This window comes from Carlito syrichta, unplaced genomic scaffold (assembly GCF_000164805.1).
Source record: "Carlito syrichta isolate Samal-C Ts95f unplaced genomic scaffold, Tarsius_syrichta-2.0.1 Scaffold306787, whole genome shotgun sequence".
NCBI classification, from domain to species: Eukaryota; Metazoa; Chordata; class Mammalia; order Primates; family Tarsiidae; genus Carlito; species Carlito syrichta.
In genome coordinates, this window is record NW_007250883.1 from 198,413 (window position 1) to 223,093 (window position 24,681).

Here is a 24,681-nt window from a genome sequence, read left to right on the forward strand (position 1 = left end):
ATCGAGCACCGAGGCCTTTACCTCCTATACTCTGGGCAAGATACCTCCAAAGGAGGGAGAACATGTCCCCTAGGTTTCCTTTCTCTTTCTTCTTTCTTTTTTTTTTTTTTTTTTTTGAGTTGGAGTCTCACTCTGTCACCCAGACTGGAGTGCAGTGGCCGCTCCCAGCCACCGCAGCCTCCACCTGCTGGACTCGGGCGATCCTTCCGCCTCAGCCTTCCAAGTAGCTGGAATTACAGGCATGCGCTACCACACCCGGCTGATTTTTTGATTTATTGTAGAGATGAGGTCTTGCTGCCTAGGCAGGTCTCGAACCCGCGGGCTCAGGCAATTCACTCACCTCAGCCTCCCAAAGGCGGGGGATTACAGGCTGAGCCACCTAGCCGGCTTCTCTTTCTTATTAAAGTAGCAGCATTAGAGTTTGCTTTGCATATTTAAATATTAAGAGCAAAACCAGCTGTACTTTTCAAGTTGGAGACTCACTCCATCACCCAGGCTGGAGTGCAGTGGCATACTCACAGCTACCCCAGCGTCGACTGGCTGGGCTCTGGTGATCCTTTTGCCTCAGCCTTCCAAGTAGCCAGAACTACAGGTGCGCACTTCCACACCCAGTTAATTTTTTATTTATTGTAGAGCCGAGGTCTTGCGAAGTTGTCCAGGCTTGCCTTGAACCTGTGGACTCAGACAATTCACTTGTCTTGGCCTCCCAAAGTGCTGGGATCACAGACCGAGCCACTGAATCCGGCCTCTTTTTACATTTTACTGTCTAGATCATGACTATCATTTGCTTATTTATTTATTTATTTATGAGTTGGAATTTCACTCTGTCACCCAGGCTGGAATGCAGTGGCACGCTCAGGGCCACCACAGCCTCACCCTGTTGGGCTCAGGTGATCCTTCCACCTCAGCCTTGCAAGTAGCCGGAACTACTATGTGATGTGCACGCTATCACATCAGGCTTTTTGATTTATTGTAGAGATGAGATCTCGCCAAGTTGTCCAGGCTAGTCTCGAACCCATCATGGGTTCAGGCAATCCTCTCACCTCAGCCTCCCAAAATGCTGTGATTATGGGCATGAGCCATCATGCCCGGCCTTCATTTGCTTTTTATAGCAGAGAAAACATATTTTACTTTGATTAACATATTTGTTGCAGACTTATTGTTTTGCCACACAATACTCATATATACTTCTGATAATAGTACAATTCCTCACTCCATTCATATGTTTTAGATGGGGTTGGCCTGCTTCTGGCTCCAGGGGTAGGTAGAATTCAGATCTGGCCTCAGTCATGGTGAAGGCTCAGGAGTGGGCATGTGGTCAATCTGGGGTCCTGAGATGCACAGGCAGTTGTAGAAACTGCTGTAAGCATGAACCTGAGAGAATGCAAGCCAGGATCTGTGAAGGAAGGAGACAATCCCGCCCTTAGAGCTTTAGTTCCTAGATCCAGCAATGCCTGAAATCTAAATTACTCCTAGATTCAATAGACACAGAACCTTTAAAAGTTTTTTTGTTTGTTTGTTTGTTTTTTTTGGCTTAAACTAGTTGAAGTAGTTCACATGCAACCAAGAGTTCTAACTGATAAACTATGTCTTACAATTTCGGTTAAGAGAACTGGTAGTCTTCCCAAAGAAATCGATGAAAGCTCTTCTGATATTATATGGTGATCGTTTTCATAAAAATAAATTGTATGTCCTTTTATTTTTTTACAATATTTTACTAAAATATTCGCTTTTTATGTGCAAAAAGATATATTTTAAAAATTATAACAGAGTTTATTTCAAAAAGTCTCCAGAGTATATTATGTAGGAGTACTCTTTTTTGGTGGATCCACAATTTTAACTGCTTTTACTCTCTGCAAGGCTCCTCCTCGAATAGGCAGTTTTTTAAGAGCAATATCCGTATCAGCCAGAGGTCCTCCTACTAACTGGGCAGGTGTGCTTTCCACTGTTACTACCTGACCAGAGGGCACCTAAAAAAGTAAAAGGTAAATATCTAAGAGGCAAAATTTTCAATAAGAGAAGAACTTATTCATCCGTCAGCTTACTTTGGAAAAGACACAGAATGTACATATGAGGAGTGGGAAGGTAGTGCAGCATAATGGAAAGATAAGGGCTTTGGAACCAGGAAACGTGTTTGAATTCTACTTCTTGTCAGTTTTGTAACTGGGGCCAAATGATGTCTAGCAGAGGACACCAGGACCACTGGCATGCAGCATGGATCTACTTGCCAGGCAAAGGAAGAACTGTGCATATTCTGTCAAAGAGATGTCAAGATAGACATTCACTGACTAGTGTTTGTAGCAGATTCTTAGGACTCCTGGATGGCTAGCACTGGGCAAAAATGAAGTACCATTTATCTCCAGTATCATGGAGAAATATGCCTTAATAATATGAAATTTGAACAGCAAAAAGAAAAAATACAAGCTGAAAACCCCACAGAAATAATATTTTGGGGGCCTAAGTTTAATATCTATTAAGAAGAAATTATGGAGAAAAATAATCTTACCGTTGTGTTAAGGCCTTTAATATCTGTTTGGTGAAATATTGCATTTTGTGGTTGTTCATCATTTCTAGAGGATTCTATGACTTTTTCCTGAAGTCTTTTTGCTTTCTGAAGATTTTTCAATTAGAAAGAAAATGATATTGCTATTAAAGCATTAACTATGGTATTTACAATGAGAAGTATATTTATTTCTGGTTTATACTTTGGCTGTATATTAGGTAGCCCTGAAATCTGCATTTGCTCATTTAGGCTAAGAAGACAGTTATTAGTGTGTTAAATACTTTGTTTACTGAAGAAGATACCACTTGTCTAAAAACATTCCAGAGGTTTCCAGAAGCACTGGTCATATATGACCAGGGAGTAAAGCAGGTCCTAAGGAAATCAGGTTTGGTTTTTAGCACATAATTTAACAAGCTACTAAATTTATATCAGGTGATGCCTGTTGTAAAATGTGTTACATAAATTAAAAACTAATTCAGTATATGTAAATGATTTAAACATTCAGAATAATATAAATAATTCACTGCAGTTATATTCAAGCTCAATATTTGAGACACTAAACAAGAGAAATGTGAGGTAAAAAATGATCTGCAGGGTAGGAGCTGATTTTCATGAACTATTCCATAAAAATACAGGCAGTTATGAGGAAATTTTGTAAGTAAAGTTGAGAAGAACTTTTAGTGAAAAGGGGACACTTGATCCTTGAGCTTGTTTTCAACTTTGGTTTTGTTATTTAATATGACTTCACTATTTTTGTGGACTAACTTAACATTTAACACTTTCATATCTAGAGGAAGAAGTATAACATTTGGTAAAGTGTAGCCAAGGTATTAATGGAAAAAGATGAGGAAAAGTAATGAAATTTTAGAAATCCATGGTGTTTTCTCACACATGTCAAGTAAATAATTAGCATTATAAACTTTTTAGATAGTCTCTAGCTTATAGATGAGGTAGCTTATATTTTTCACAAAGGGATATTTATCCCAAACTTGCATTTAAGCTTTAACATAATGTTTACTTTGGTGATCACAGAGGTGAAAAACCCTTGGGAGAGAGGGGCATGCAGGGTAGCTGCTGTTTCTGTCCTTTACTCTGCGCTTCTTGGAGAAAAGAATCATTGACTAGAAAGGTTCAGAATGGAAAGCAAAGGACGTTCTTCCTGCTTGCTTCTGGCTAACTATCACCTTCTTTCTGTAGGCCTAGAACACCATCCCTGCTTCTCCTTGCTAAACAAATGAAACTCCAAAACAGCGTCTTCTGTAACTGTGAGAATGCAGCTTCAATTGTCACCCTAAATTTCATATGAGGATCCAGCAGTGTTAGTATTTTACAGAAGAGTCACCAAAAAAAAAAAAAAGCATGAACGTTCACTCTTGATAAAGTCTGTCTGTAAGGGCTGGCTATTTGTTATGCATTTTGTAATACTTTAAAAATCCTACCTTTAATGTTTTAGCATTTGATGTTCTAGCCAAAAAGTTTTCCCATGATTTGTTAGCCAGTTCTCTTTGCTTGTGAGTGGCCTGTATCTGAAATGAGAAAGAGAATTAAGAGTTCCAGTTTCTGGAACTGGCAACCAATTCCTGATCAAAACCCTAAATGCCCACACCATAAGAAATAAGATAGATAAGTGGGACCTTAGCAAACTGATGAGCTTCTGCAAAGCAAAAGAAACCATCAAGAGAATAGGGAGACAGCCCACAGAATGGGAAAAAAAACATTTGCCAACTGTCTGACAAAGGCCTAACATCTACAATATACAAGGAACTCAAATGCGCTGAAAAGAAAAAAACAAACAGCCCCACTAAAAAGTGAACAAAAGACATTAATAGAAGCTTCTCAAAAGAAGATATAAGGGCAGCCAACAGACACATGAAGAAATGTTTAGCCTCACTCATCATCAGAGAAACGCAAATCAAAACCACACTGAGACAGTACCTGGCCATCATTAATAAAACAAACAACAACAGATGCTGGTGAGGATGAGGAGAAAAAGGAACGCTTCTGCACTGCTGGTGGGATTGCAAACTAGCACAACCTCTTTGGAAGATAGTGTGATGATTTCTGAAAGAACTAGAAATTGATTTTCCATATGACCCAGCAATCCCCCTATTGGGAATATACCCAGAGGAACCAAAATAATTTTACAAAAAAGATACCTGCACACGCATGTTTGTTGCAGCTCTATTCACAATAGCAAAAACATGGAGCCAACCATGCTGCCTATCAAAGCTGGACTGGATTAAAAAAATGTGGTACATACATACAATGGAATATTATGCAGCCATAAAGGAGAACAAACATATGGACTTTGGAGCAACTTGGATTTAGAGTCTATCATTCTCAGTGATCTATCACAGAAACAAAGAACAGAGTACCATATGTTCTCTCTCACTCATAAGTGGACCTTGAACAATTATCCAATACTATAAGAAAGGGATTGGCAGTAGTAGGAAACAGCCAGGGGAGGGGGTGTGGGATTGGCAGTTGAGGGAAACTGCCAGGGGAGGGAGGAACACACCTCATCAACAAGGGTACCTGCATAATAAACATTTGTATACCTAACCCTGAATTGTACTCCATATCTTTAAAATTAAAAAAGAACATATGCAAAATAATAAAAAAGTTAGAAAACAAAGTACATGCATCTTGAGCTCTCTAAGGAAAAAAAACTAATTGATATGTTGTTTTGTTAAGGCAGTTACAATCTCGTGATAGTATGTCTAAAGTAATAAAATTCTAAAGTAATTTAAAAAAAAGGAGTTCCAGTTTCTGTGAAAGGACACCAAAGGGCTTGAAAGCCTTTATTCTGAAGAAAGCACCCACTCTTTGCTGAGGTAAACTTTAAGGCTGACTAACATAATAATTAGCATATTCACAGAATTTAACAAAATTTTAAAAGCCTTAAATGGGAAAAAAATCCTTTGATTATTATGTGGCTTAGGTTTTAACTGCTTTCCATGAAATGTAATGCAAAACTATTATTTTTATAGCAATATTCACTCTCGGCAAGACTGATTGTTTTACATGATTACTACTTGTGAAGAATCCAGACCAAACTATATAAAAGACTGAACAGCAAATTCACAGGAGAAAATAAAAAGAGATTCTTTCTGTCGCTGATGATAGTTTGGGCAAAATTATATTGGTAAAATGGCTTCTAACTTATGGCTGCTTTAAGACAAGCAATTTTATGAGAGTATTGAGTCAGGTGTGGTGATGTACTCTAAGGAGGTAACTACTAACAAACTGCAAAGTCCATAGTTCTCAACAGTCTACCCATTAAATATATAATGAGGACACATGCCCTTGGTTGGTGTAAAATATACCATCAAGCTTAAATTATTAACCTGAGAATATATAATTAAACAACTGCTAAAAAACAAGTGCTAAATCCATAGTAAACCACAAATCAGCAAAGCAGACATTCTGCTATTCGGCAGAGTTAATGACAGAGAGGCAGAACTCCCAACTGTGATGTGTTTCAGTGCAAATACGTGGGTTAAATGGTAGCATCCTTGCAATAAACTCTTACCAAGCAAAACTTTCAAGCAATTGGGTGTATATTATGGAGCAGAATTCTTAGGTGGATGCACACAAAGTTCCTACTAGGCTGTAGCTGGAAACATTTAATGGTCTATGTGAATAGATCAGGCTTTGGAAATCACCTTAAAGAGTTTTAAATATTTGATTGTAGTCATAAAGGATCACAGAGCAGAAGTGGGGAATCTATATAATCATTGTATCTGTGGACAGGTAAATTTAACTAGCCACTTAAACTATTTGCTCAGCAATGAGTGTGCTGAGTTTCCCACCCGTGTAAAGTTTTAGGAACAAAAGCTGATATTTTCCTGATGGTCTTTTCTGATTAGCTAGTCAGAAACTAGCCAGAAACTAGTTTCTCTTTGGATTTACAGAATGCTCACTGTAAACATTTTGATTTTGAAGTGAGTATGAAGCTGATTGATATCCCCATGGTTAGAATACCAGTAAGGATCTATCACAGAGTGAGGGATGGGGGTCAACTTTATCTCTCAGTGAGGTTATGCACATAGTTACAGAAATGCACTGTTTGTCAGACAGAATTTGCTAAATGTACACACTTGTTATTATTTTTTGAAGTTAGGGTCTTTCTCTATTGCCCAGGCTGGAGAGCAGTGGCATGATCACTGCTTATTATAATCTTGACCTCCTAGGCTCAAGCAATCCTCCTACTTAAGCTTCCTGAGTAGCTGGTACCACAAGTGTGCACCACCATGTGCAGCTAGTTTTAAAAATTTTTTGTAGAGACAGGATCTCAGTATGTTGCCCAGGATGATCTCAAACTTCTGGGCTCAAGCAGTCCTCCGTCCTTGGCCTCCCAAAGTGTTGGGATTACAAGGATGCACTTCCACACATGGCCTAAAGTCTACCTTTTAAATAGGCTATCATTTTTGGAAGCCTGTTTGTCATTAACAAAAAAAAGGAAAAACACAAGGCTGTAAACATCAGATTACAATGTCATAAAACAGCAATGAATATAGTAATTGAATCTCAAGCTAACTCCATGTTTTTGTTTTTTTTAAACTGCACAGAGACACTATAAGACACTAAAAGAGAAAATCACAAAATAACTCAAGGTTGAAACATTCACAAGTAGGAAAATATATCCCACAGATAACATTGAAATTAATATCTTGTGCCTTAGTGGTATCTGTGGCTCACCTTTAAAAACTGATACATACTGAGGCGGAAGGATCACTGGAGCCCAGCAGGTTGAGGCTGCAATGGCCAGGAGTGGCCACTGCACTCGTCTGGGCGACAGAGTGAGACTCCGACTCAAAAAAAAAAAAAAAAAAAAAATGATACATAGGCCAGGTGCAGTGGCTCACACCTGTAATCGCAGCACTTAGGGAGGCTGAGGCATGAGGATCACTTGAGCCCAGGAGTTTGAGACAAGCCTGGGCAACATAATGAAACCTTGTCTCTACAAAAAAAAAAAGAAAAGAAAAATTAGCTGGGAATGGTGATGTGTACCTGTAGTCCCAGCTACCTGGGAGGTTGAGGCAGAAGGACTGCCTGAGCCGAGGAGGCTGAGGCTGAGGTAAGCCATGATTGTGCTACCACACTCCAGCCTGGGCTAAAAAAAAAACAAAAACCCAACAATTGTTATGTAATGGTTGTACATAATTATAGCATACATGTGATCTTTTGATACATGCATACAATATGTAATGATCGAATCAGGGTAAATGGGATATCTATCACCTCAAAGATTTATCATTTCTTTCTGTTGGAAACATTCCAAATCTTCTAGCTATTTTGAAATATACAATAAATTATTTTTACTGCACTTGCCCTACTGTGCTACAGAAGATTAGAACTTATTCCTTCTATCTATCTGTAATTTTGTACCAACCTCTCCTTCATTCCCACCTCCTCCTACCCGTGTGGCTTACTTTTGCATATACTTTTTGTTCATTTTGCACATCTTGGCGTGCTTGGCTTTCAATCATCTCACTTTGCAGAGAAGCTACCATCTTTCCAATATTTTCAGATGCTGCTGTAATAGCTTCAAAAAATTTTTTATCTGTAGTGACTGGTCTTAAGTTTTCCAATTTTATTTCTTCACATATTTCATTCCATATTTCTCCAATCTGTTACAACAAAGTTCAAGTTTAACAAAGTTAACTTAGTCAAAAAGAAATGATATAATTTTAGGTAACCTTTTATGCAGGCAATCACTCCTATTAACATGAACTTTTCAGAAATTACTTCTTTGGAGTAAGTTAAGTGCACTGAGAATGATTTAGGCACCAGTTACATTTGAGTATTCAGAAGTAATTTATCAAATAAATATTTTTTTGAGTTGGAGTCTCACCCTGTCACCAAGGCTGGAGTGCAGTGGCACACTCACAGCCACTGCAGCCTCTACCTGCTGGGTTCACGTGATCCTTCTGCCTCAGCCTTCCAAGAAGCTGGAACTACAAGCATGTGCCTCCACACCTGCCTAATTTTTTTTATTTATTGTAGAGATGGGGTCTCGCCAAGTTGCCCAGACTGGTCTCAAATCCCAGGGCTCAGGTAATCCTCTCACCTCCACCTCCCAAAGTGCTGGGATTACAGGTGTGAACCATTATGCCCAGTTTATCAAATACTTTTCAATTGTGAGGTATTCATACATAAGGCTCCCCTATGTCTAGTTTACTGCCATCATCGCTATCTCTAGTTTATAGTTAACTTGCAGAAACTGCTGATTTATTGTCATTTTTCTGAACAACTGGCTGCTTTCCTCCCTAAATCCCTGTATTTAAGGCTAGGTCAAGATGAACTTATAGGAGGAATGAACATGGGGATTACTGGGACCCAGTCACCCTGAGAAATAGGGCTCTGCCCTTCACTTTCTAGCTAAGGTGAATTATAATTGAATTTTGAACTTTTAACTCCGTTGTTCCATCATGCTGACAGCTCCATCTCATATTGTAGACTGTCTAGAAATTAATAGGCTTGAGCATATTTAAAATTAGAGAAATGTTTATATATAGAATAGGGATACAATTCAGCTTTGCTTTCATTTGAAGGTAAAGGTTTTTATTCATTTATAATATTCAAATATGTAGTACTAATATTAGTAGAAGGAGAATGTTCACTTACCAGAACTTTCCTGAAATTTCAAAAGCATTTATTTACTGACAAAAATATAACCAGCAAGGTAAGCAACCTAATATTCTTTAAATGAGATTTGATAATGATATATAAGGTTATATAATAGTAAATAATAAAGTATCATAAAATGATACTTTAATAAGTACTAATAACTTATTTTAATAAATAATAACATTTAATTCAACTCCTAATGCCCTCCAAAGAGAATAGATTATTTTTTAAAAGCTCTTTTAGGATTTTTAATAGTTTTATGTCAGTAATGTACATCTTTTATAAACTAAGTTGGACGTAATCTTATTCTAAGGAAAATAACCAATCAATTAATGGTACCTTTAAAAAAAATAGTATCAGATGCAAAAGAATAAAACTATAAAGTAGATGATTGCTCACAACTATGAATAGAATAGATATTTTATTTCTCAATTTATTTTTGGTCATAATAAGTTTTAATAACAAGGTTATTTAAAAAGATACTTACTTTAAAATCAAGATATCTATGTATGATACAGAGGGTGACAAAATCTTCAGTGGATAGGCCAGGTAAATTTTCAAAATCTAAACACAGTTTATAAAGACAGAATTACTTTAACAGAGCAAGTGATTCTAAGAGGCATAAAAACAAATGCAGTTACTTTTGATTTCATCTTTTTTTTTGAGTCAGGGTCTCACTCTATTGCCCAGGCTGGAGTGCAGTGGCACGATCATGGGTGCAACCCCCAACTCCTAGGCTGAAGCTATTCTCCTGCATCAGCCTCCTGCGTAGCTGGAAATGCAGGAGCACACTACCACACTTGGCTAATTTTTTTTTAAAAATAGAGATGAAGTCTCACTATGTTGCCCAGGTTAGTCTTGAACTCCTGGGCTCAAATAATCTTCCTGACTTGGCATCCCAAAGTGTTGGGATTCCAGGCATGAACTGCCACTCCAAGCTTGATTTCATTTTGGTAACATAAAAAAGTTAATTCTGTGAGTAGTTTGCAAGCAGTCTTCCTCCTATAACAAACTTCTGCCAGGACATCTTTACATAGTCATTAGAAGAGGAATAATTTCTATGAAAGAAAGAAATTCAGAAATTCTAGTAAGATAGTTCTGAAAGTAAGACAGACAATACTATCTTACTTTCAGAAGTTGAAGAGTGAGAACCTTTTCCCCACAACCAAAGATCCTAATTTAATTGGTGAGAGGTGCCGTTTGGAGACTGGGAAAACAATGGAATACATGTTTCTCTGTATAAAGGGACTTTTGTGCATTATGTTTGACAAACCAACTCCAAAGTAAAATCAATGTGCACAGTCAGCAAAACAGAGAGGCTCTTGTGAATCCAAGGTGCAGCTTCTTACCTAGTTTGACCAACACAGCATAGATTTTTGCTCTGATATTCTCGGCAACATCCATAACCGCAACAGACGGGCAGTTAGCAGGCAATGGTGTGATTTTTTCCTCTTCTTGAAAATTAGTAAACAGAGGCTTCTTTGTGTCTAATTATTGGATAGCATAAAAACATATAAGGGACAAATAGAATTCATAGTAAATAAACACTTAACTTTGAGATTTTAGTTTAGGTAATATAAAATATCTAAAAATATTTAGCAGTAAAATAGTGTCTTATATATGGTACTCTTTTGAAATCATAATCAGTAATTTCTTTCCCACTCTGTGGCAAAATTTAAAGCTTTAATTTTTATTTATGTAAAATATTTAAAAATTCATAAAATTATTATTTAAAAATAAAAGTTTTATGGAAATAACTTTAAAAGTGTTGAGATCCAGAAGCAGAATAATGTCAGTTTAACAATGATGTGAACTTCCTTACTTTTGTTTTCTATATATTATGCTATAAATATAAAAACTTTGATTTTTTTTTTTTTGTCAGAGACTCACTCTGTTGCCCAGGATGGAGTGCAGTGGGACACTCACATCTACCGCAGCCTTGACCTGCTGGGCTCAAGGGATCCTTTCGCCTCAACCTTCCAAGTAGCTGGTACTATAGGCATGCGCCACCACTCCTGGCTAATTTTAAAAATTTATTGTAGACATGAGGCCTCACCAAGTTGCCCAGACTGGTTTTGAACTCTTGGGCTCAGGCAATTCTCTTGCCTCTGCCTCCCAGAGTGCTGGAATTACAGGCAGAAGCCACCAAGGTTGACTATTTTATGATGTTTATAGGTTAAAATTCAGAGATGATAAAAATGCACAGAAGATAGAACTAATCAGAAGGAGAAGTATTTTCATTCAAAAATAACAATACTAGCAGTTTAGAAACTATAATGTAAAAACTATAAGAAAAGAGACTGTAATGTTTTATGGAATATGTAAACAAACCGAAAATTCTCATTTTGTAAACCTCATTAATCTAGAATCTAGTCATTAAAATGCATAAACATTTGATTTTTTTATTTAGAAAACAATTTCTTCTTTCAAAAGTAAATCATATAAACATAAATGAACATAAATGCACAAAATGCTATAAAAATTATTTCAAGCAATCTATTTATATCCCAAAATTATTGGCAAATGAAATATAACTGAATCTATCTGTAAAAGCAGAAAACCCAAAGAAACTTCTTTAAGAACTACTGTTAATTTTTTGAGTTAAATAATAAAATCATGTATTTCTTGAAAATATTCTATAAAAATATGAAGCTACTATTAATATATTTCATTTCCATCCAACCATTTATGATTGCAAGTTCTTCAAATCCTTGTAAAAAAAACTTGAGACAAAGGAAAATCTTCATGCTTTCCTAAAATCTTTTAAAGTCCTTTTCAAAAATATGCATCTGGTTGCCTCTACTAACAATTATAAATACACTCACCAATGATCTTCCCATTTTTATCACGTTTTACTCCTAGTTCTTTTTCTTCCTTTCTCCACAATTTAATTAAAAGATTAGCAGCTGTCTGATCCTTCTTCCCTCGCCAAGCATTGACATGAGCCGCAGTTTTGGGGTTATCACAAAATTCAACCATTATTCTAAGTATTAGATTACAGAATTTTTTTTGATTCAACTTTAGCAAGGAAATAAAAAGGAAAAAAGTTGCAATAAATATCAATAATTATTTCTTTAAAAAAGAGAAACACTTATCAGTAAGTTTATTCTAAACTCAGGACAACCTCTAGTTAAAATAAATACCTATTATAATGAGCATATTTTCAAACATCAGAAATTTAAAAGGGTAAAAGATTTAGTATAGTTCTGAAGTAGTGTAAACATACGTCATGACCAAAAATGTGACTGATTGGTTTGATTGAATTGGAAAAGGAAGATTTGCAAAAATAATTGAATATGTTCATTTTATGTGGAGTAAGTTCAACAGTGCAATACATAGTTCACTGTCATTATAAGATCTTTCCAACTTACATGCTTTATTAAGGTTTGTAAAGATTTGTACGAACTCTCTTTATTATTGAGAATAACTTTATTATTGTAATAATCTCTTTATTAAGAGATAACTAATGGCAACTGCAAGTGACAGTCACATATGAAAATAAAACAAAATGAGATGTAATTTTGGTTTTTGACAATGAGCATCCATAAAAGTGTATTTAAGTATTCAAGAAAAATTATCTTATTATCAAGAATATTTCCTTTATTTTACTACGGGTAGTTTTCAGCAAACCAAAATTAAGGTATAGAAAATTCCATCCATATCAATGGTCTTCACACAGTAATTCTATGTGAAATATTTTTTGTTGATTAACTTTTATAGTGTACTGCTGATGAATATGGCAAAGGAAACATATGTCTGCATTGCAAACATTATCAGTTTCCTTTAATAAAATGAAAGATAATACCTGCAAAGGATTATATGAGTTTTATGAGTCTGCCTGGCACATAGTAAGCTCTTATTAATACCTAACCATTATTAGCAATTATCATTGCACACTTTATAAATATTACAGCAGAACTATATTGAGCAGAACCCTCAATCAAGTGAATTTTTTATTTCTATACTTCATTTCAGGAACATGAGGCAAGTGTCAAAGGTTGAAGTTGATATAAAAACATCATTAAAGGCTGTGTGCAGTGGCCTAGCACTTTGGGAGCCCAGGAGTTTGAGACAGTCTGGGCAACTTGATGAGACCTCGTCTCTACAATAAATCAAAAAATTAGCCAGGCATGGTGGCTCATGCCTATAGTTTCAGCTACTTGGAAAGCTGATGCGGAAGGGTTGCCTGAGTCCAGCAAGTTGTGATTGAGGTGGCCGTGAACATGCCACTGCACTCCAACCTGGATGACAGAGTGAAATTCTGACTCGAAAACAAACAAACAAAAAGACTTCATTAAAGAATATTTGTAATTTGTAACTAACTTGATTGGTGCAATTGATATTAAACAATCCAACAGTATTCACAAAACAGTATTCCTTTCTCTACAATTTAATTAAAAGATTAGTAGCTGTCTGATCCTTCTTCCCTCGCCAAGCATTGACATGAGCCACAGTTCTGGGGTTATCACAAAATTCAACCATTATTCATCATAATGGCAAACACATGGGAATAATGTGTCAGGCACTATTTTAATCAATGTGTGTATGTATATATGTATGCACATACACATGCACATAATCACTTATTTAATACTTCTAAAAGTGTAATGAGGTACATATTTGTTATATCTACTTTACAGATAAATCAAAACTAGAAATGAACTAATTTCCTTTCAGGGAGGTACAAATAATTTTAGCACCTTTGATAAATCAAAGTAGTTTGTTATTGTGTTAATAAAATCAAGAATGGTGGCAGTCATAGACAATGACACAGCAGAACTCTGTGGGAATATCTCTCAAAGTTTTCTTGAAACAAGATTATACTTTTCCTCCCATATTGTCACGACTATAGACTTCACTTAGAATTGAGACTAGGAGGGATATATTCTTCACAGCTGGTAGTTGGCAACTGTCTTTACTGGAAGACTTATTAGCTTGCTCACTCCTACCCATTCTGCAAATCAGCAGTCCATGACACACTAGACTTGTTCACATTACCTCCAAATTTACACAGTTTTTAAAAATGCTTATCTTTGCTCCTTGTCTAATGTGGCTCTTAACTTTCAAAAGAGAAGAAAGCTAGAAGTTATTAATAAATGACTATGGGTTTTTAAGTAGTCTAGCTTTTCACAAATGGTTTCTTAAAGCTTATATTTATTTATATGCATTTGGGAACTTTTGCTTATATGTATTTGAGAACACAGATCTAAGTAAAATTATATCTTAAATGGAACAATTCTCAGAGCCTTTAATATGCAAGCATATTATAAATCTTCAGGACAGATATTATTTAAAATAATATATTTGAACATGGTTTGGGGGCACATTTATTCACAGAATAGTGTTCATTGGTACTCAGATTGGAAAAGATGAATAAAAACATATTTATCTTTTGTCTTAAAATTTTTATAATCATACTTACTGCTAACAAATCCAAGAGAAGAAAAATTCCTTCCTTTTCAAGAAAGTAATCCTCTGAAGGATAACATCCCAAAATGCAACTCCTTAAAGTAAAAAGAAGTTATTCACTTGACAAACACTTATTGTTAACCTCAATTTGCAGTTTTCTTTTTATCAAAGTATTTTCAAAGAATATTTTTTCATTTCCTTAAATCAAGTAACTAATACTTTTACATCTAAAAAAATAGAATGTTCAAGGAACTTTACCAGTGCAATTTAACTTTAATTCTTTTAAGATATTAATTCTTTTTTATAACTGTTTTCTGCAAATACAACATTCTCCTTTGTTTTCATGTTATTAATTATTCTTAAATATCTCCTCTGGTTGGTCTAGTAATTATTTCTTCAAAGTTTATGCATTTACTGTTACTCTTTCATGGTGCTGGTGCATCTAAGACATTTAATAATTCTTGATTACATCTTATTTTTGCAGTAGAGATCATTTGATAAGTGACTGCTTAAGCCTGTGCAACTCACATGAAGTGAAGGATTGAAGTTGTCACCAGGGCTACTTACACTGTTGTCCCCAGTAGGAAATATGGGCTGAACAAGCTATTGCTGGTGTTAGTAGTCAATACTAACACAGCTGGGCATGGTGGCTCATACTTGTAATCCCAGCACTTTGGGAGGCTGAGGTGTGATTGTTTGAGCTCAGGAATTTGAGACCAGCCTAGACACCATAGGGGGACCTCATCTCTACAAAAATATACTAAAAAAAAAATTAGCTGGGCATGGCGGCACATGCCTATAGTCTAGCTCCTGGGAAGCTGAGGAAGAATGATTGCTTAAGCCAAGGAGATCAAGGCTACAGTAAGCCATGATCCTGCCACTGCATTCCAGCTTGGGTGACAGAATAAGATCCCCCACTCAAAAAACAACAAATGAATAGAGGCTAATCTCTGTTCTTCCCAGGCATTGCAAGCCTGCTAGGGTCAGCTTCCTATGACTCCTTCCTAAACATGGCTCCCTCTTGACGAAAAAAAAAAAGACCACTTCTACTGCTCTTTCACGAGTGAGGGATAGAAGCAGGGTAAGGGTTGGTGCATAAAAAGCCATTAGCTTAGACCCTCCCACTCAGGTGGTTCTAGGTTTTACCACCAGGGTGACTAGACATTTGGCTAAACATTATTCTGGGTGTGTCTGGGAAAATGTTTCTGAATGAGACTAACATTTGAATCAGTAGACTGAATAAAGTAGATAGTCTTTCCTAATGTGGATAGGCCTCATCTAGTCAATTAAAGATCTATACAGAACAAAAAGGTTGAGTAAGAGAAAACTCCTTTGCCTGACTGCTGACTTGGGACTCAGGTCTTCAGATTAAAACTAAAAAATGTGAGGGACGGGAACAAGATGGCGACGGCATAGGTGAACTTGTGAGATTCTCCCAACGCGAGTTCCCAAAAAGAGTCTTACTTTTCTTCTCCTATCTCCCAGCCCACCACCAGCTCCACTGGTCCGAGGCCCGGGGACCTTTGGTCCCACGTAGGGCCAGATATTGTGGCCCCCTGCTGCTGCTGTTCCACTGCGTGCATGGGAGTCTCAGGTCCCAGACCCCTCCCAGTTCCCTCCCTGGCTACATTGTCTCCAGCCCGGCACCTGGCACCAAGCCGCCGGTCACTCAGGGAGGCTCTGGGCGCCTGCCCCTCAGAGACACCCGTCCCATTCCTGGCTGAAGTACCCTGTGGGGGGCCCAGGGCCACTCTCGCCACTCACCGCCTACCCTTTGGAGCTTTGAAGCTCTGGAACTCTGGGCCCACCCTGGCTGAGGCACTCAGTGCGAGACCCCAAGCTGGGCAACCCAGACAAGAAGAGAAACAGATCTGCATAAACTGCCCCGCCATTCTCCAGGCAGAGACTTCCATTGCCCTGCCCACCTGGCAACAAACTTTACCTCAGTTCCTAAGGCAACGGCGTGAAACAGGAGACAAAGCCCCACCCCTACACTGCAATGAAAAACAAAGGGGAGAGGCCGGAATCGGAGATCAGAGAAGTGACTTTAGCCTGATCGCTTATTTTGACTTATGATTTTATCATTGTAACTGTTGGTTATGATCACGTTTGTTGTTTGCCTTCTGACTTACACTGTTTCTTGATTTTATTGGCCTGTCTCTATGTAGCTATCAGTACTCTTTAGGGAATCTTTCTTACGTGTCTTTCTTCACTTCTTCCCAGCCTTGTGTCTCTTTCTCACCTGATAGTTGGTATGTATATCTGTTTTCCCTCTCGCTCTTCTCTCTTTCTAATTCCCTACTGACCCCCCTTCCTCCATTATTTTCCTCTTTTATACCCCCTTTTTAATCTAGGGACCAAGACTACATACTGCTGAATGGACAGATTGTAAGGCAGAGGGAAATAGGTTCCAATGTGTTCATATACCTGTTCATGGATGCTAGAATCAGCATTTACATTCTGAACCACAGTTTCCCTCTCAATTAAACCTCAAAACTGCAAAAAGTACAGATTGCAGTCTAGGCTCCAACCTGAAAAGTGAACAAAGCCAGAAGACCCTCATAAGAAAGAACAGGATATGGCAGAAGAGAAAAAGCAATCCCACCTTCTCTCAAAAACAGAATTAAAGAAGGGGAGGGAAAGGGGGAGAGAGAGAAAAATCTACACAAATGAAGAAAAACCAAAAGAGTATGGGTCTCTTCCAGAGCCCTGGGAGGGCAGTCACTGAGAAAACTGACTTCGGAATGCAAACAATGAAGAGCCCCCAGAATGAAGGGCCACAAACTACAAACATAGACATCAAGACAATAATGGAGAGATTAAAAAGAATTGAGGAGACATAATAAGAAACTAGGAAGGAGCAGATATCTAAGATAACAGTAATAAAGACAACTTTGAATGAAATAAACAACAAACTGATAAGCATGGAAAGCAGAATTACCCAAGCAGAAGGAAGAATCTCAGAGCTTGAGGACCAAAATATAGAAATAACCCAAACTCTTAAAAACACAGAAAATAAGCTCAAAAAGACAGAACAAAATCTTCAAGAGATGTGCAATTACCTCAAGAGGCCTAACCTAAGAGTAATTGGACTTCCTGAGGCAGAAAGAGAGACAGAGACCACACTGGAACAAACTTTCCATGAGATCATTCAAGAAAACTTCCCTCATCTAATCAGTGATGCAAAAATTCAAACACAAGAGATACAGAGAATCCCTGCAAGACAACAAATGAGAAGACCAACTCCTAGACACATAGTAATTTGCCTAAACAAAGTAGGCATAAAAGAAAAAATCCTAAAGGCAGCAAGAGAAAAAGGCCAGATCACCTACCATGGAAGACCAATCAGAATAGCAGCAGATTTATCTACAGAAACCCTGCAGGCTAGGAGAGCTTGGAGCCCTATCATCAAAGTCCTAAAAGATAAACAATTTCAACCAAGAATAACCTACCTGGCGAAGCTAAGCTTCATCAGTGAGGGAGAATTAAAATCTTCCCCAGATATCCAATCCGAAGAACTTATGCTGCCTCCGAACCATCTCTACATGAAACACTTAAGAAAGTACTAAACACAGAAGAAAAAGAAAAAAGAACAAGGTTCTTCACAAGAGTACAGGGAAAAGAATAAAATATACACAAACCAACCCCAAAACCAAAAGAAAGACAAAAAAAAAACCAAGTGGAAGAACAACAACTCTGTAAGAACTCTATGATAGGGACAAACTCTCACATTTCAATAATTAGCCTGATAGGGAATGGACTAAACGCACCACTGAAAAGACACAGAATGGCAAATGGATAAAATATCACCAGGCAACAATATACTGCCTTCAAGAGATCCATCTCACTAGAAAGGACATACACAGACTCAGAGTAAGGGGATGGGAAACAAATTTTCAGGCGAATGGAACATAAAAGAAAGGAGGAGTCGCGATCCTAATTTCAGACAAAATACCATTTAAGCTATCAAAAATTTAAAAAGATACAGAGGACCATTACATAATGATAAAAAGTTCACTCCATCAACAATAAATATCTATCCTAAATATATATGCACCCAACAAAGGTGCGCCAATTTTCATAAAGCAACTTCTAGGAAAACTAAAGAAAGATATTGACCCTAACACCATCATAACTGGGGACTTTAATAGCCCACTCACAATCCTAGACAGATCATCAGGACAAAAAATCAGCAAGGAGATCTGGAACCTCAATGAGACTCTGGACCAAATGGACTTAATTGATACCTACAGAACACTCCATCCAAAGACCACAAAATACACATTCTACTCATCACCGCATGGAACATAATCTAAGATTGACCACACAATTGGATATAAATCAAGCATAAGCAAATTTAAAAGGATCGAAATTCTACCATGCACCTTCTCGGACCACAGTGGAATAAAAATAAACATTAACTCCAACAAGATCCCCCCAAAAACCACAAAGACATGGACACTAAAAAACGTGATGCTAAATAACTCCTGGGTCAATGATGAAATCAAAACAGAGCTCAAAAGATACCTGGAAACAAATAAAAATGAAGAAACATCTTACCAAAATCTCTGGGATACCTTAAAAGCTGTAGTAAGAGGGGAATTTATATCCCTACAAACACACAGAAGAAAATGGAAGGAACACAAATTAACAGCCTAACAAGCCACCCAAGGAAGCTGGAAAAGCAAGACCACAAAAACCCTAATTTCAGCAAAAGAATCCAGATCACCAAAATAAAAACCCAAATTTAGGACATAGAAGACAAAAAGATAATACAAAAAATCAATGAAACAAAAAGCTGGTTCTTTGAAAGGATAAATAAGATCAATGGTCCCCTAGCTAGACTGACTAAGAAAAAGAGAGAAAAAAACCAAATAAGCACAATAAGAAACACAAAAGGAGTCACATCTGACCCTGAAGAAATACAAAAGATCATTGGAAACTACTAAGTACACTTGTATGGAAAGAAACTTGAAAACCTTAAGGAAATGAAGGACTTTCTGACATCACACAACCTACCTAGGTTGGAACAAGAAGAAATTGAGAACCTAAATAGACCAATAACAATCAAGGAAATCGACTACATAATAAGAAAACTACCTACAAAAAAAAGCCCTGGTCCAGATGGCTTTCCAGCAGAATTCTACAAGACATTTAAGGAGGAGTTGATACCAATCCTTCTGAAGGTATTCCAGGCGATTGAAAAAGATGGAACTCTCCCCAAATCATTTTACGAAGCCAACATCCCATTGATACCCAAGCTAGGTAAAGATCCAACAAAGAAAGAGAACTACAGGCCAATATCTTTGATGAACATAGATGCCAAAATTCTCAACAAGATCCTACCAAACCGAATTCAGCAACACATCTCAAAAATCATGACCAAGTAGGTTTCATTCCTGGGATGCAAGGCTGGTTCAACATTCGTAAAACCATAAATGTAATTAAATACATCAACAGATGTCAAAACAAAAACCACATGATTATATCATTAGATATAAGATGCAGAAAAAGCTTTTGATAAAATCCAGCACTCTTCTTGATAAAAACCCTTGAACATCTAGGCATACGGGGAACATACCTCAAAATAGTAAAAGCCATCTACGAGAAACCCACAGACAGCATACTCCTAAATGGACAAAAATTGGAACCATTTCCCCTGAAAACTGGAACAAGACAAGGATGCCCACTCTCACCCCTCCTGTTCAACACTGGAAGTCCTGGCTCAAGCAATCAGAGAAGAGGAGGCAGTCAGGGGTATCCAAATAGGAAAAGGGGAAGTCAAGTTATCTTTCTTTGCAGATGATATGATTGTGTACCTTGAAAACCCAAGAGAATCTGTCAAAAATCTCCTTACACTGATAAAGGCCTTTGGCAAAGTCTCAGGATACACAATAAATGTACAAAAGAAAATTGCATTTCTCTACACCAATAATAAACAAACAGAAACCCAAATAAAAAACACAATTCCATTCTCAATAGCCACAAAAAAAATGAAATACCTTGGCATCTTCCTAACCAGAGACGTGAAAGACCTTTACAATGAAAATTACAAAACACTGCTCAAAGAAATCAAAATGACACAAACAAGTGGAAAAATATCCCATGCTCATTGATTGGAAGAATCAACATTGTGAAGATGTCCATCTTACCTAAGGCAATCTACAAATTCAATGCAATACCCATCAAATTACCAGCAACATTCTTCTCAGACCTAGAAAAGACAACACAGGAATTCATATGGAAATACAAACATCCAAGAATAGCCAGAACAATCCTCAGCAAAAAAAAACAAAGCAGGTGGTATCACATTACCATACTTCAAACTTTACTATAAAGCTACAATCATCAAAACAGCTTGGTATTGGTATAGGAACAGGCATATATCAATGGAATAGAATTGAGATTCCAGAAGCAAAACCTCAATATCTCAACCAACTCATCTTCGACAAGCCCTCCACCACCTACCACTGGGGAAAGGAGAACCTATTCAGTAAATGGTGCTGGGAAAACTGGCTGACCACATGCAAAAGATTGAAACAGGACCCCTATCTATCCCCATGCACAAAGGTTAACTCCAAATGGATCAGAGACCTAAATGTAAAACCTCAAACCATAAGAACCTTAGAAAATGAAAGAAATACCCTCATGGAAATCGGAACTGGCATCCAGTTCCTGAACAAAACCCGAAACCTACAGGTCATAAGTGAGAAGATAGACAAGTGGAACCTTATTAAACTGACAAGCTTCTGCAAAGCCAAAGAAACCATCAAGAGAGCAGGGAGACGGCTCACAGACTGGGAAAAAGTATTTGCCAACACCAGGTCTGACAAAGGCTTAACATCCTGGATCTACAAGGAACTAAAACGTGCTGAAAAGAAAAAAACAAACAACCCCATTATAAAATGGGCAAAAGATATGAACAGATACTTCACAAAAGAGGACATCCGAGCAGCCAACAAACACATGAAGAAATGTTCAACCTCACTAGTCATCAGGGAGATGCAAATCAAAACCACACTGAGATACCACCTAACTCCAGTCAGAATGGCAATTATCAACAACTCAAAAAATAACAGCTGCTGGAGAGGTTGTGGCAAAAAGGGAACACTTCTACACTGTTGGTGGGAGTGTAAACTAGTGCAACCTCTGTGAAAAGCAGTGTGGGCATTTCCTAAAAAGCTCTAAATATCAACCTCCCATAGGACCCCACAATCCCCCTACTGGGAATATACCCTGAAGAACTCAAATCACTCTATAAAAAAGATACCTGAACACGTATGTTTATTACAGCGTTGTTCACAATAGCAAGAACCTGGAAATAACCATGCTGCCCGTCAAAAGAGGACTGGATTTTAAAAATGTGGTACATATACATGATGGAAAACTATGCAGCCATAAAAAAGAACAAAATCATGAATTTCACAGCAACGTGGATGGAACTAGAGTCTATAATACTGAGTGACCTCTCACAGAAACAAATATTCGAGTATCACATGTTCTCACTCATATAATGGACTTGAACATCCAACGTAATACTATAAGAAAATGACTGACGGTACTGGGAAACTATGGGGAGGGGAGGGGGATGGGATTAACAGTAGCAAATATCTGTCTGGGGATGGGGAAACACCTCTTATCAACAGGGTGCCTGAATGAAACGTAATTGTACACCTAACCCTTAACTGTACCCCACAAAACCATAATAAAAAATACTGATAAAAAAATAAATACATAGGTAAAGAAAGAAAGAAAAAAAAAATACACCTTGCCATGCTTCCTGGCTTTGGCCCCCTTCTCTACCTTGGGGAGGTGAATCTCATCTTTCTCTCTCTCTCTCTAATTTACTTTTAAAATAAACTATATTTTCTAATATAAAAAAGAAAGAAAGAAAATATAAACCCCATAAAGCCTCATCCAACATATATACCTATATACATGTATATACCTATATAACATATATACCATTGAGTGGTCGGTGAACTTCGTGGTATGTATCTAGTCCTCCACTGTTTAGTTGGTTGAGAGATGCTTTGGTCCTGCTCCTTATCCTCTATGTAAATGCTGCATCAAGATCTTTGACAAATGCAACGAAATCTTCAACTCACCACCTTCACTCCCACTTGCCATGGCGCTTCCTTAGCTCTCAGTAAAAAAAAAAAAACATGTCACTTGAAAGTTCAACTACCTTCTTTTTCTGCCAAGTACCCACCCTGAACCTTGGAGCTTCTTCCCACTAATAAAAGGGAGCCTAACTTGTGTTTAGGATATCCAAAAAGCTGTGGTCTACATCTTTCCTTCTGGCCTAGGACCAAATGTGACTGGTCCTCTCCGTCAGTTAGTCATGGTTCTAATTTCATTCCAGTTGACTGCTGGAACTGTAGCTTATTCAGCTGGCCCTCAAGTTTTTCCATTCTCTTTCCATTCTGGGTCTGGATGCTACCTTTGAAATCTTTTACATAACCTTGGATCCACTTCTTTGTTTTGTGACTCATTTACTCACCTGATGCTGAGACTTCTCTTGCCACTGTCTAGAAATCATATTTCCATGCTCTGCCAGCTGATCTTGGTCTGGCGAGACTCCTTGATATTAACCCACTGTGTGCTTGAATTTTTCTGTATTAATTTTTACTTGTGGTTTGAACTGTTCCAATCCTCTGAATTTGTTGGATTTCCTCAATGTTGAATCTTAAGATCTTCGGGTAACTTTTCTTTGAATGGAAAACTTCTAAGAAGTGTGACAACCATGGCAATAAAATAAAATACCAGTAAGCATCACAGCCCCTGTTTGGGTATTCACTGCCATGACCCAAGGACATCTACACTGATTAGGCCTGAAATACAACCTCTTCTGAAAAGTAAACACTACCTACATGCATCCTGGTTGATCTATTTATTCTAATGCTGTAAGCTAGTAACTTCAATTTTTGGTTTACTGTGGGGGGTTACTATACAGTACAAATATCCCACTCTCTGGAGCTATCCTCCAAGGGACAGTTCCTGAATTTGAGCTCAAAGGAAGTTCATGGTTTGCAGAAAAAGTGGAGTGACCGCTGGAGCATAAAACTCCTGGACTAAAAAATTCACATGTCCTATGTAGAATCAGAATAGACAATTTGGAGATGACAGTTGAGGGGCTGTTAAAGGAGTTTCTCAACCATCTTGCTAAAGACAACATTTCAGTAAATCTCTAAAAAGCCTTTATTTGCATAATCAGTTCATTGGGAACCATTTTAGCCCTTGCTCTACATTTGATCTTTTATTCTCTTTTCTTAGGTACCATTGTCATTCGGACCAACATTCCTGCTCTCTTTGCTCTAGCCTTTATTTTCTTTTTTTCCCCCAAAAACTCAAAAGACATCTTTATTAGTCATATACTGATCAGTTATATTACATTCTTCATTTAGTTTTATTAGGTCTAAACATAGAAAAATAAATTGGGAAATTTGTATCTGTCATTGTGTAAGTGGAAAACCAGCAGGTACCCAAAGTGATTCCAACAACATTGGCAGATCTTACATTGTGTAGCCATAGTATTGAGTAATTTTCATATCCTTATCCCTCCCAATGAAAACTGTGCTTTCCCCGAAGAGGTATATTTGGCAGCATCTTCACATTGTTGTTGAGCCTGCCTCTTCATGGCCTCACACTCCAGTCTCTGCTCTTCTGTGCTGAGTGTCGACATCACTGGTTCAGAAACATTGGTTTTCCTCCATGGGTTGGAGGTCGAATTCTTGAAGTAGATATTTGTTGTGAGGCTTGAGTGGTGACTGGAGCTTGGTCTCAGAAGTGGGAAAAGGTTGATTGTGGAGAGAAGTACAAGGTGATGTTTTGTAGGGTGCAGGCCTAGAAGCCCCAGGCTAAGGGATAGTAGACTGAGCAGAATATGCCAAGTTGAGTCAAACTAAGGGATAGTAGACTGAGCAGAATATGCCAAGTTGAGTCAGGTGGCATTGGTTGAAATAGGCTGAGCAGATCTAGCAGGAACCATGAAAGACATGCTGGTAAGATCTGGCTGGGATGGATTGACTGCAGTAGGTTGAGCTGAGTTAGTAGAACCAGGTTTGGTACTGAGTAAGGCATAGCAGGCCTACATATAGCCAGAGACTTCAGCCCCTGAGAAGTAGGTTGAGCTT

At 37.6% G+C, this 24,681-nt stretch overlaps 1 protein-coding gene across 1 annotated transcript; it reads right to left on the reverse strand.

The window, feature by feature from the left end:
- Positions 1-1,715: 1,715 nt before the first annotated feature.
- Positions 1,716-20,723, reverse strand: LOC103265729 (cilia- and flagella-associated protein 69-like; the record flags this gene model as incomplete). The annotated part of the gene is made up of 9 exons (XM_008063382.2): positions 1,716-1,970; positions 2,507-2,611; positions 3,943-4,029; positions 7,939-8,136; positions 9,624-9,700; positions 10,486-10,623; positions 11,962-12,154; positions 14,559-14,640; positions 20,698-20,723. Coding segments are annotated over 9 exons (1,077 nt in total), but the record flags the coding sequence as incomplete, so codon positions are not given.
- Between the last annotated feature and the right edge of the window lie 3,958 nt (positions 20,724-24,681).